This window comes from Lathamus discolor, chromosome 4 (assembly GCF_037157495.1).
Source record: "Lathamus discolor isolate bLatDis1 chromosome 4, bLatDis1.hap1, whole genome shotgun sequence".
Lineage (NCBI taxonomy): Eukaryota > Metazoa > Chordata > Aves > Psittaciformes > Psittacidae > Lathamus > Lathamus discolor.
In genome coordinates this window covers 65,913,268-65,927,414 of record NC_088887.1, presented here as the reverse complement: position 1 = coordinate 65,927,414, position 14,147 = coordinate 65,913,268, and the positions used below count along the sequence as shown (strand labels likewise).

Here is a 14,147-nt window from a genome sequence, read left to right as displayed (position 1 = left end):
CCACTACCTGCTTAATAGGCTTCTGTCAGTATCTGCACAAAACCATCTGGAGGTCTTGTTTCCAGAAGTTCAGAGCTGAAGTCAGTTTTCTTCCTTCTGTAATGTTACATTTTCACTGAGAAAAAAAAAAGGGCAAACCCCACCACCACCACCTCCAAAAAAACCCTAGCTGCACCCCCCTCACCACCCCCCCACAACATAAGCAAAACAAAACTAAAAAAACCCCACCAATTTTCTTTCTTGACTGTTTGAATATTATCTGTAATACATCTCTGAAGAGTTATAAGCTTTCTTTTTAAAACAATAGCACATTTAACTCACTTGTGATAGAACTTGCCACATAATATCCTTATTCCTTGTATGAGCTAGAACATTGCGAAGCTGATGAACATAACTTAACCTACCTACCATTAGAAAGAAAGTCCAGTGCTACTTCCTCCTCATGGTGCCCTATTGACTAGAGGCAGTGGCTCAGGCAAAGTAAAATGTTACAGCTGCCACCGGATAGCCTCTTGCATAAGCACATAATCAACTTACATTAAGAAACAAAGTAAGTAATTATCTCTTATAATCAGAATACTTACTCTATTTGAGTTCAAGTTACAGTGTGTAATTGACCCCTTAAAACTCATGTGTACTTGAAAAAAATCAACAGGATTCATGATCTTTCCCTGCACTAGGCTTGCAGCAGCAATTAGCTTCCAGAAGCATGGTTGCTGAATATGGTAACTGGCACTCCTGCTGTTGCAAGGCCTCAGATGCAGTCATATTCTGAAAAGTAAAATAAGTGTCAAAATATTTTCTGCTTTCCTTGGTTTTAGTCATAGCTGTTTTACTTATAAGACAAAATGGTGTTTCCATGTTTATTTGTACTATGCCTCCTAAGACAATTCAAGTCAGGATCTGTGTTTCTGTTCTGCATTTATTAGACGTAGCTGTATTTTATTTCCGTGGAATTGTCAAACAGAAAGCTTCCTAAACCCAAGAAATAGTAATTGCTTCTAGAAGGCAAAAGTAAATTATTTTCCCCTCCTGAAATTACCTCTCTCGTTTATGCATTAAATCTTCTTAGATTTGGAGGGGGAAGCAAGGTATTAGCAAGTAGACAGAAATAACTCCAGTAAGACATTTTATTACCGACCAAGGCACTGCCAAGGATTAGTTCTCATTTGTAGTAATGCTCCTTGGGCTATCACCTGAAGTTTTACTTTTGCACTATAATTTTTGTATCTTGCTCCATCTTCTTTGCCTGCAGGGCAGCTGATACTGCCTGTAGGATACATGTCCTGAAGTGTGTAACATGTACTAAAAAACATTTGGAAACATGCAGATTTTATGGTACTGGTTATATGCTCTTCTACAGGAGCCAGACAAGCATCAGTCATTAGGATTTGTGATATGGCTGAAGGAGGATTTGTAGAAGTTGTGTTGTTTTACTGCATTGGGGGGGGGGGGGGGGGGGGGCAAAAAAAAAAAAAAAAGAGTCTAGAACAATGATTTCTAACTCGATTAAGGGTTTTGCCTTTGGCTTTCAATGTTCTTAAAGGCTTAATGTGAAAAATTATGTGATAGAATAAATATTTGGAATATGTGTTACAGACTTCATTTATTCCCTGGACACAGGGATGTAAAAAAAATAGCGTGAGAAGCTAATTCAAAATTCCTCATTGCTTTTCCTAACCCAGTTCTGCAGCAGCTGAGGATTTGCAGTTTTGGTTGTTGTCTTTTTTATTCCTTGGACTAATTCCAGGAATTCCTAGTCAAATGGGAAGAGACAGATGGGGGGCACGATGTTTCCTGGGAATAGATGAGTTTTATTAAGCATAAAAGCTGAATCTGTCTACTGGACTGTTTTCAAAAAGGTAACACTAAGAAAGGAAACTATTAAAAATATTTTCTTCACTGTTGTAATAACTCAATTTCTTAAGTATGTGAATACAGTTTAAATACAACAAAATGTTGCAAAGGAAAAACATATTAAATATTTTTGCCTTTTTATTAATACCTAGCTGATTCCATTTGTAGGCTTTTTAGCCTGTCATACACAGCAGATTTAAATAGATAATCCTGATAATTCTGGTTTAAAGGGTTTTCTAATACTTGCTCAGTTGAAATAACACCTCTTAAGTATCCTCCTTCTATTTAAAGATCGTTTGTTTGGTGGTGGTGGTTTGTTTTGATTTTTGTTTTCTCCTAAAATAATCTGTCATAGAGGCTGTCCGCAAGCCTGATACTCTCAGCTTGGTTCTTAAAGGACAGGTAGGGCCTGCGACGTCCTCAAATACGTATATTCATATATATACAAGTTTGCTAAATAAAGGTGTTTTCTGCAAGCATGTACTTTGTACTAGGAGTTTACTTACGGTAGGGGTTTCCAATATGTGGGCTATGGGAGACTATCAACCTTCTGTAAGCTACTTTTGTCTAATGCTGGTTTCCTTTGTGGTCTTCCGTTGAGAAGAAAATGTGTTTAGAATATTTTTTCTTTGTTTATTGTTGACAAAAGGAAGGGATGGCAGATCAGCCTTTGAAGTCTGAAAAACATTTCTTTAGGGAATAGTTTGCCAGTTCATTAAAGATGTAAGTTAATGCTGTTGGGTAAGTTTGTCTAGAGAAAAAGAAGACATCTTTGGTTTGCTGAATCCTGAGAAAGAGTTTTATGGCAAAAAGAGACTATCTCATCACAAGCTCTTTTTAGGGAGTGATATATTGTAACTAGTCTCCATCCCTCCCAACATCAAAGAAATCACAGCAGTAAATCAAAGCCTGGAAGTAGGTGCTTTCTCTTGTGTTTTTTGTATGCTTTTGCTGCTGAATAGAAAACTGCAACATTGAAAGGCTATTTAACCTCTTCCCTATCACAGAATGGCAGACGTGGGGGTTGAGATTACATGTATCATCTCATCCCAGACAAAGGTACATAGCCTCCATTGCCTTTATTACCAAAATCATCGCAGCTCAGAATATATTAATCTCAATGTACAGTATAGTTCTAGACTTCATAGAAAAATCTTTCTTTAAAAATCTTTGCATTCCTGTGTGAAGGACACAGGGCAGTTTTGATACATTAAAGTGGAATACGGAGAGTTCTTCTTCCGTATATAAATAACAGGAGGCATATAGAGCATCGAAAGCTTTCAAAATGTTCCCCATGTTCTATAATTATATCGGTATCAGCCTCATAGCATTATTTAGGGCCTTGCTTGCAGGATAGATGAATGCTGGAGTGTCTGATTTACATTTTAAAGGGGGAAGTAGCTCCAGCTGTTAATAAAATAAAATTATTTGTACCTATCTGCTTTTGATCAAGAGGTGGTCATTGACATTGTACTAGGTATACTGGAACTTAAGATGTGTTGGGCATATATTGTTTGCCTTACTATGAGTTACCTGGCTATCATTAATGCTTTTCATAGTAGTATGGTAGCATGGAAGGTCTACTCAGGTCAGCCAGTCATTGTGGATCAGTTTCTAGTACCTTACAGGTCACTGAATATATGTTGGAAAAAAGAGTGTTTTATTTAAGTCTTCCTCACCTTTGTTATATCAGAAGTTCCCTCTTGAGTTATTAATGGTATTTTTGTTTAAACGTCACCCAGTCTTTATTGAACTATGTAAGATGGTAAAAACGGAAAGTCAGTCTTTGGTTTCTAGTGTCCTGTCTTCTTCAGTGATTAATTATGCATTGGAGTGTCTCTGAACTTAGTTACCAATGAGTTTAGTTACAGACCTGACAGTAGCTTCTGACTAGTCAACTTAATTTATTTATTTTGCAGAGTAACTAATTTTTTTAAAATGTTGCTTACATTTTTGAGAGACTGCATATGACAACGGAAATAGCTGTAACTGTAATGTAAAATAATAATCTCATATAAGTAACTTTTAAAACGGAACTAATAGTAGCAAATACTGTTAGAGTTTACTTTTCATAAATATTTGGTTACTGTAGAGGTGTTCTTGAAATAAATCTTTTGATGTTTACAGAAGTAAGTTGTGAAATATTTTGTACTTAATGTTAAGTTGCAAATCCTTAAATCTGTTCTCAGAGTAAAAGTAAATATTGGAAAGCTCAGTACCTCAAAGGGATTGTCAAATAATATTTAATCTTTGTGGAATTCACATTCCTCAAGTGCAGTGAAAACAAAAGGGATTCTAAGATGTGTGGTTATTGGTATCATAAAGCTTTTATACATCACGAGTAGGTTTACTCATGTTGCTGACATGAATGCTCCAAGGTAATAAATGTCCTTCATGCAATTTTATAAGTTTAAAACCCTTGAGTTTCATCAGTATAGATTTTAAGTCAGATTTGTGATCCTGATGCCTACTACTTTTGGCAAATCTAAAAAGTCTTCACTCTTGTACATGAGGATTGAATGTGATATTTCATAGAATCATAGAATGGTTTGGATTGAAAAGGACCTCAAGTTCCAACCCCCCTGCCATGATCAGGGATGCCTCATGCTAGACTGTATTGCCCCAGGCTCTGTCCAACCTGGCCTTGAACACTGCCAGGGATGGAGCATGGAGCATTCATCAGTTCTTTGGGTAACCTATTCCAGTGCCTTGTCACCCTCACATTAAAAAACTTCTTCCTTATATCTAACCTAAACTTCCCCTGTTTAAGTTTAAACCTCTTATCCTGTTTCTGCAGTGCCTGATGAAGAGATTATTTCATCAACAACACGTGTATGATATTAGGTAAAACTGTAAAATACAGTTTGTGAGCTCTACTTGAATCAGCACATTCCCTTTTCCCTCAAGTACTTCAATATATGGCATTGCTTTGAGTGGTGAAAGAAGCATTAGGTTAATAGTTTATATTCCTTTAGTGTTCCAGAGCTGTACTAGAATACTATTTTATAATTATGTAGGAGTTTGGGGTTTGTTGAGTGGAAGTTTTTTCACATAACTCCAAATGTTTCGTTAACCTTATAACCATCTGTACTTAGGGTCCTTTGTCATGTCAGAGTGTGTCTGCGTGTTTAAATTTGTGTAACATGAGACTTGATGCTCATGCGTAGTAAGAGTAAGGAGAAGGACAATGCTAGGTGCTTCAAATGATAAATAATCAGTTAACTCTGAACAGGCAAGTTGTTTTTGAACTAAGATGAAGTACAAGTATGCTGGGATTATGATGTGACTTTTAAAATATCTCTCAAAACCAGTTACATGAAAAAGAGAGAGATAATTTGCAAGTTACACTGCAGGGTATATAGCAAAATATAATCACTCGGAGTAGAAACCTGGCTATTAAGATTGTCATTTTGACAAATGCCAGGGCTTCCAGACTTGATGAATTTGACAGTAATGCAGGGAAAGCTTGTCATTTGTACCTTACCTACTTACTTTTGTGGGTAACGTAGACCAATACAGTCTGCCCTTAAAGGGAATAAGTTGGGGACTGAAGTGGCCAAGATCTTTATCTGAAAATTTGTCAAAACATGGCATCTGTTAATTTTGCTGAAGATTTAGGTTTTCTCCTTATAGGTGTGAAAGAGTAAGTATCTATATTAGTTGTACTGCTTTCTGCAGCACCTATGTGATTATTTGCTCTCTGTCATTTTTATTGGGATATTTGCTTCTGATGAGGTTGCAGCCTGATCTCAAATATGAATTGTGGCATAGCTGCAGACATACACTGGAAAGCTTAGTTTTTTTTAAATAGTCTTTGTGTAGCAAAAAAAGCCAGAAAGGTGTTAAATAGTAGGTCCCTGTTCATTAAACTGTAGCTCAATATCAGCTAAGTATAAATAGATAAATATGTGATGCTATCTAGAGACATAAGTTTACAATAAATTAGTGAATCTCCAGTAGAAATACATGACCTAAGAACTAAAGCCCTGTGTTATTACGGATGGAACAGTTCATGTAACAATGTTTGGACATTGGCCACTAACTCAGTGGCTTACAAGGCCAGCATTTGTGAGTTGTTAAGCTTATTAGAATATATGATACCACAAAGTAGCCCCACCTTCTCTCGGCCAGAATCATTGTTTCACTAGCTCTGTATTCACTTACAAATGAAAATCTTTTTAAACTCTAACAAGAACTGACCATCAGGAGAGTGAGTAGTTACTGCTTGCAGTGAACTTGTCTTATAGATTTGAACCTGATACTAAATAAGACTTGACAGGAGGAAGATGCTGTCTTGGTGGGAAAACTGCATTATATTTCTCTCGTGCAAGTAGGAATAGGGAGTGTCCTGCTCAGCTGTGTGATTGTAGACTGCAGAGTGAAAGTTTTTTGTTTTTTGTTTTGGGTGGGTTTTTTTTGTAGTTGGTTTTTTGTTTGTTTGTTTTGGTTTTGGTTGGGTTTTTTTTTTTTTTTATTTGTCCATAGCTCACCTGAACAACTTCGAAACTAGCTGACACAGAGAGGAGATATTTTGGCAGCCCCTGTACCAACTGTAAAGAAGTATATGAAAGCCCGTATCTTTTAATCACCTTTGTTCTAGAATTCAGGCCAGAAATTTGACTCTTCTGCTTGCTTTTTTTCATTTGGGTGTACTCATAGCATGGTTTTGTCCTGAGGATCTGGCTGGACTGACACCATCTTACAGATAGGGTGGGTGTAGTACAAAAATACAGTTTTGTGCAGTGCTTGCTTGAAGAAGAGCAGCACTTCTGTGAGTGAACTGAGGATACGCAAATAGTCTAAGTATTAGGTTCATTAGTTTGCTAGACTCCTTGTAGAAGGTGGTGTCAATCTGGCCAGTTCTGATCATGTCCACGTGAAGGCGGATGGGAGAGTAATACACTGTTCTAAATTCAAAGTGTATTTTTAGAATATGTTCCCTTTTAAATAACCTGAAGCCTCTCTAAGAGCACCACTTCAGAATGACATTCAGTTGTATCTTACCTTCCGAATGTGTATCATCTCCATATGCATCAACTTGTGCTTTTGAAAAGGTTGTCATCAGGTATTTTTGCTTCATTTTTCTTAATCATTTGGTGTCTTCATATAAATGAAAACAAATAGTATGGTGTATCTGTGTTCTTATTACTTATTTTTGAATTAATCAAAACCATCTGCTGCTTTCCTCCCTTGATCTTCCTATTTCTTTAAAATCTGTAAAAATAATATTTTTCTAAAATTTCAGTTAATTTTCTGACTTGAAAATTTTTATCTCTTTAGAATGTTTCTTGATGAATTATTGCAAACAAAATTGTTTCCCGAAAGCTAAGAGAGTAAAAGAACCCTGTATTCTGAAGTAGCTATACTGCTCTGTCTTTAAAAATATCTCTTTAAAAGCGTCTTTACAGACACTGAGTTTATACTCAGACTGACACTGCATGCAGATCTTAGTGGCATTTAGTTGCCTTGCAAGAAGCAAAATTGCTCTTGTTTTCTAGCTTTTGCTAGCACCTAAGGAAGCTGGAAATTTTATTCGCAAACCTTAATTTTAGCTGTTGGTCTGGAGCTACTTAGATATAAACGTGATTTATAATTAATTAAAGTGCTAAGGCAGTCAAATATCACGTGTCTTAAGTGGCAGTTTCCCTTCTAGCTTCCCTTATCACTTCTATTTGCAGTATAGTTTGTTTCTCATTTGCCTTTCTAATTGCAAGTGAGACTGTCTTAGAAGGATTTCCACGTAGCAGTTCTCTTGACTAGAGCTGGGGAGACATGCAAGGAGACGCGCTGTCTCCCATGAACCATTGGCAGCAAGGAGCAAAATGTGTCAGTACCATGTGAGGGAGGAAAAAAAATAATGCAAAACTATTTTTCCAAGTATCCAGTAATTCATCTGTTTCACAAATTTACCTTTTTACCATCATCCCAGTGATTCCTTGAAATTGCTTGAAGATCAAATGTGTGAAAGGAATAGGAAACTTACCTGTATTGCTTTGATGGCTACTTTTCATGGAAATAAACAGTGAAACCAAAAAAAGATTTTTTTCTCTTGAAGAGACAGCATGAGCATCACAAATAGTTATGCCTAATGGGCCAGTATGTCAGGAATATTTGGAGTTTAAATTGACCACTTAAGAAAGAGCTTATTCTTGCTTGAATAACTTGGTTACTTTTTATGTATTTGAAACCAAGAATTACTGTAAGTTTTTTTAGGAGGAACACAGATCACTGGCCTTGTCATCCATGACATCAAATGATTTAATCATTCAAGTATAAAGTATGTGGAATTCAGTTAAAGGTGATGCTTTAAATTGGAAATCAGAGAGGAGAATTGGACTGTCTACAAAGTGCTATATTAGAATGTCCTTGTGCAAACTGATGTGACATGGTTGGAATATAGCTGTGTTAAGATAGCTTCAGAAATCTTTTATACTAAGTGCAGTGCTCAAGGAGGCATGAGCTGGAAGGCTGAGGTAAATTTTTAATAAGTAGACATACAGAAATGTTAGGTATTTTACAGAAACTGGAGTATTTACTATTGTGTGTTTCTTTTCTAACTGCTGTGAATTACAGAGCTTTACATGATTCTATCATATTTCTTCATTTCCTCTTTCCAACTTCAAGCAATTCACAAACTTTATGCAGTCTATTGCAATGAAGCCATTCCCCCTTCTGCCTGCTTGCATAAGCCCTTGCAGAAGAGGGAAGAAGGATCAGAAAACCTTCCACAAAATCCACAAAATGGTATAGGTGTGGCTTGGTAAGGAAATTTACTTGTGGACCTAGCACCATGTCCTGTAGTTAGGATATACCTAGTTTTGCTTCTAGTCATATCCATCCCTTACCTGAGATTCATAAATAAAATAATCTAGTTGAAGTCAAAGAATGTTTATTCTCTTCTCTGTTTGCATATGCTTATGTCCAACGTTGTGTGATTTGTAGGCAATTTTATTGGGAGAGTTTTATTTTCAGATATTATTTCTTATGAAAGTCACCATGCAAGGATTCAAAATGCATTTGCAGAAAAGAAATGCAGTCATAAATACTCTGTTGCAACAGCATGAGGGAACGGATCCCATGACAATGACAACTCCCATAGGAAATATGTTAGCTAATCATAGGAGTTTCTGTGAGAGACTTGTTCTGTTGGGGATTTTTGTGGTTGCCTCTGAAGTGCTACATTTTGGTATTCGATTAAATTAGTGGTATATGGTATATGTTTTCTAGGTACATGATATAAATCTGCTTATGATACTTAAAACTGAAGTAGCCCTTTTCAGATTATAAAACCTGGTCGGGTATTTATCCAGTATTTATAAGCTTGAATTATTTCATCTGTGTCATCCTATATTCATGGGAAACAAGCCAAACAGCCTTAACGGCTTTTAAAGTTGTATTTACTCTTCGTTCTGATAGCTGATACAATGCTGCAAACGAAATGTAAATCTTTAGTGCTCTACATAGGTCTAGTGAGTTTGCCTGACATTTAAAATGTTACTATGATCCCTCAAGTGGATAAGAATTTCACCCCTCATCTCCACTAATACATGTAAATGCAGGAGATTTTTTGCAAAATGGGCTATTTAAATTCTTAATCTTTTTCTGTAATTGCTACCCAGTAAATGTAGATTACCTTTTCAATTTCTTTAGAAGGATTCTGCTTTTTATGACGCATAGATCTGATCTACCTTTAAAAGGACAGTGGTTTTGATTGGATTTGGAAATGTTAAGTAAAATTTGCACACTATGCTGCTGTTTGCATAAGGACATGTCTGCACGTTTACCTTCAGAATAGCACCGAGTCAAGCGTAAAAGAACAGGTACTCAGTATATTTGACAAATGAAGACAAAGATGAGATTATGTGATCTCATGGTTTGGCAAATAGTGTATGATAAGATATTTTGCTTAAGATATTAGAAAGGAAAATTAGTCCCTTTTTTTCACTTTAATGAAATGTTTCTCTCCACTGAATGGAAAATGAGAAACCAAGGGCATTTTTTTGTGCAGAGCTGGTTTAACGTATCCAGTTAGATATGAGCAGAATATTCTACATGCTAAAGTTTTTCACACTGTGCACCATTAGTTGTTCATGTAGTTTTTGAGTGGTAGTAGCTTGTCAGCATCTGTTACCTACGAACTTCTAGGTGATCTAGCAGCTATGTGTTTGATGTGCAATTTTAACAATGGTGCCAATTGCTTTATTGAGATCAAGTAGCAGTGTGCTATTGAAATGCCAGGCTCTTGCCAAACCCTGCCTTTATGAGTGCAAAATATTTCTCTGTGACAGAATTTGTTACAGCCCGGGTGAAGAAGGCTATAGCTGATGCTGAGCATTCATTGCTGTCTAATCTGTGGTTAGAGTGTTCTGTCCATTTGTAATGCTTTCTGAGAAAGCATTTAGCAAAAAAGCAGGAGAGAATATTGTTCAACGAAGTGTACTTACAGCATGGCCTGGGCAGGTTTTAGCTGAGTTTCCACCTGTACCTAACGCATACTAACTTAGTAGTGCTTGTGTTTACATTATTTGCAGAAAATAGTGGAGAGTCAGGAGATGTCATTCAGTGTTTCCACTGATTTCCAAACCATAAGTCAAATGTCTTTACTAAAATACTTGGAAAGACTTGGAATCTTTCAAGGTCAGTTACTTTATCCAGTAGCTACCACTAGCATCTTCATATCCTTTTGCTATCACCTGTTGAATACTAACCTTTTGTCTTTTCAGATAATATATTCTTATTTAATGTAGGTAAAAATGAGCAGACTAGCATGAAGGTGAATCTCAAGCTTGTTTCAGTTTGATTTTTAAATCAGAAAAATAAGTTTCACAAATACTTGAACTCATGCATTAAGGTATAATCCTGTTAAGTGGCTCTATTTAGTGTTACGTAGACTTAGTCTTTTGCTGGTCTTTGCTTTTTGTATTGCTGACCCTGCTTGGAGGAATAAAAGCTAAGTAACGCTTCTTCAGTGATGTGCCAATGAAACTAGGTCTCAGTACATTAAGCTTTATACTATAAATAGAAGCAGATAATGCTAAGGTTTATTTATGGTTTCTTGGACATATCCTTAATGGGCTTAAGTACTAGAACTTAAAAAAAAAAAAGTGAATAGACTTCATTGTTCTGGCAGCACATCAGATAGCTTTTTTCAGTTATGCTGGTGACATTCTGTAAATGATCTCTCATGTGCCGTATCTGAACATTAAAAGAACTGTTGTATCAACATGCCAGGCATTTTGTAGGTTAGCATTACCTGACATTCAGATGGTGTGTTTTGAGTTCTCTTAAGTGGCATTTGTCCTGACGTATAGTGTTGTTTTTCCTATCTTTTTCTGCTTCATGCAAGTAAGTTTCTTTATGTTCATAATGAATAATGCATGCTACTTTACTCCAGTGCAGTTCTATCTCACTGAAAAACATAGCCTTACTCTTCCCTGCTGAATTCTTACACTTAGATACGAATGTTCTGGGGTTTTGAAGTTGTTGAATTAGGTTAGTAAAGTGCATTTATTTTCTATCTCTTGTAACATATTGAAAAATAAAAAAAATGTTCTGTGCTAGCAAATATTAAATGAAGTTAGATATGGTTTTGTACTTTCATGGTGAATTTATCGATTCATGATAAACCCAGATTCAGTAAGCCAGCAGAGGAGATTGTCTTGATTTTATACCCATGCTTAGTGTAAGTTACATACAGCCTTTCTTTAGGGATACAAATTCCACATTGTGACATTAAGGTGATTTACTTAGTGTTAACACAATACTCTAGGGCCCTCAGACCTTTAAAAACTGGTAGAAATACAGGAGAATGCTGTTCAGAGCTCTGACTTTTGTACTTTCCAGCTTGAAAGGTAGTGTCACAGAGGACTGTTAACTGAGTCAAGATAAAGATCAGTTTATAATGTGAAATTAGAAAAAACACAACACTTTTTAAAACTAATAATATCCTTGTCAAGCAGTCTTAGATTGGTTCATAATGCAAGAGATAAATTATCAGGCTGAGCCTACGTAAAGGGAAGGAGAATCTGAGGGAGTTCTTCTTAATGTTCAAAGATTCCTGTGTCGAATTCCCATTAGGCCTTTATGCAGTCGTCTCTGAACTTGGGCACTTAACTGTATCAGGAGTATTGTTTGTGTTGCTTTTATGTCTGGAATGTCATTCCTAACAAAAAATTAATAAATATCATAAAAGTTAAACTACAACTCCAGAATATCTTACGCTCTCTTGCATTTCTAGGAGTATTACTTAGCACTAGAGTTGATAAATAATTTGTGTCCATTGTACATTCAAGTGCACTGACAAGGCAGAATATATTGTGTTCCAATAAAATAGTAAAGGATACCACTTTTTTTTTTTTTTTTTTTTTTTCAATATGGAAGCATTTTCATTGCGTTACTTCCAAAATATTTTGGCTTGCTGAAAGAATCCTGTATGAAGTCTCTAAAATATTATTTCTAAAAAAAAAAAAGGATAAAACCCGACCATTTTGGTTTTATTTAAATACTTTTCCACAGTGATTTGATTTGTGCTTTTTTGCTTTGTTTCATTTTTATAGTGAATTGAAAGCACAGAAGTCCTAATTTTGGACAAGCGGTAGGTGTAGTGGGGGTTTATGATGCAAATATATGAACATTTTCCTTTGGTTCACCTACATTTTTTTCTACTTGCAGAGACAGCTCTCATTAAAAAGCAGGGGATCTCAGTTTGCAAGCTGAGGTCTTTCCCTGGCAATCTGAGGGTCCGTAAGCTTGTTCATGACTGGGGAAATTGTTATTGCCAGTGTTTCAGAGAACATAGTTTATTTGCTGCAAATAAAATAGCAAGTTATGGCTGGATAGTCTTAAAAATTGGATGCGTTTGTCATACATACATACAAACACTGTAATTACCACGGATATTTACCAGTGGTAAAATGAGTAGCAATCACTTAAACAATAAATACCTAATTTGATAAATTCTTCTTTCTTCAGTTACAAAACTAAAAAGTTGGAACAGTAATTTTCATGGATATCGTTGAATTGCCTTAAGTGAAAGTGCAGTGCAGTTAAGGCAGTTTGTCTTAGATTATGTGTTTTAGTGCTCCTGAGATAATACCGAGAAGAATGAGGGGTCACGCACTGATGGCTATGTATGTGTTTATGTTCAGACATGATTAGTTAATTCAGTGGAATTAGTTAATTCAGCTCATTTTACTGGAGAAATACAGAGTGAACTGACATGGTAATTGTTGGCTGGTTTTGTTTTTCTTCCCCATAGTGTGCTGGAGAAGAGAACTGGGTGGACAGTCGAACTATTTATGTTGGGCATCGTGAACCACCTCCAGGCACTGAAGCATACATTCCACAGAGATTTCCAGATAACCGAATAGTCTCATCAAAGGTAGTAGTAATTTCTTCCGTTCATTTACACAAATAAGCATGAATTATGCCAGTTTACATAAATCATGAGTGGCAGAAGCAAAATGAAAGGATCTCAAGTTTTTTCCACAAAAACTAATTGCTAAATTGCCTCTAGCAGGAAGAAGAATGGGACGACTTTTGCAATGTTTACTATAGTATATAGTAGTCTTAGAATGATACTGTTTTTCCACAATGGAGTCAAAAAGCAATTTTCGTTTGGGGCAACCCTGGGGTAAGGAAAATCTTCCCAAGAAAAGACTACATCATTTGTAATCTAAAGCAATACCTCCAAGTACTAGAAACAGTATGATGAATATAAGTGCTCAATAAACAAAGCTATCTCCACGATAACAGTGCCATTCCCTTCAAAAACTTGTATTGACAAAACCCCATTGAAAGGATATTGATTGTTATAAACATGCAAGTGAATAATTTGTAAACTCTTGATATTCTGATACAGTTGTGCCCTTTATAAACCTTCCAGTTCTCCCTCACTGTAATTAGTAAATCTTTCTGTAAGCTTCACCAGATTGCTGTGCTCATTTGGGTTGTTGTTAACTCTCTTACCTGTTTAGACTGACCAGCTTCCTTTAGCCAAAGGTTCATTCTGCAATGGCATGGAAAGCTGAACATTTGCAGCTTATTGTGTGGCTGATACCCCAAGAACTTAAAAGTTTTTAATGTACTTAAGTTTCAGTCCTCATGAGCACACACCTTCAACCAATTATGAAATAATTAATTCAAAAGAATGGCTTTTTCTGGGAAAATGTCTTTGTGAACAGTAGCTCATATCCACAGCCTCTTTTTAAGAACCTTAGTAGCATTGTGATCTTAAGGAACTGAGCGCTTATCTTTGCAGATCTGAACACTTGCTATCCATTAATATAATG

The 14,147-nt window shown here is 36.0% G+C and overlaps 1 protein-coding gene across 2 annotated transcripts in view; it reads left to right on the top strand.

Annotated features, from left to right (window-relative positions):
• Positions 1 to 14,147, top strand: part of ATP11A (ATPase phospholipid transporting 11A) — a 116,090-nt gene that overhangs the window by 46,125 nt on the left and 55,818 nt on the right. For both annotated transcript variants that reach the window (XM_065677901.1, XM_065677902.1), the window contains exon 2: positions 13,115 to 13,237. In XM_065677901.1, coding sequence (XP_065533973.1) covers positions 13,115 to 13,237 — 123 coding nt within the window. The remainder of the gene's footprint in view (positions 1 to 13,114; positions 13,238 to 14,147) is intronic.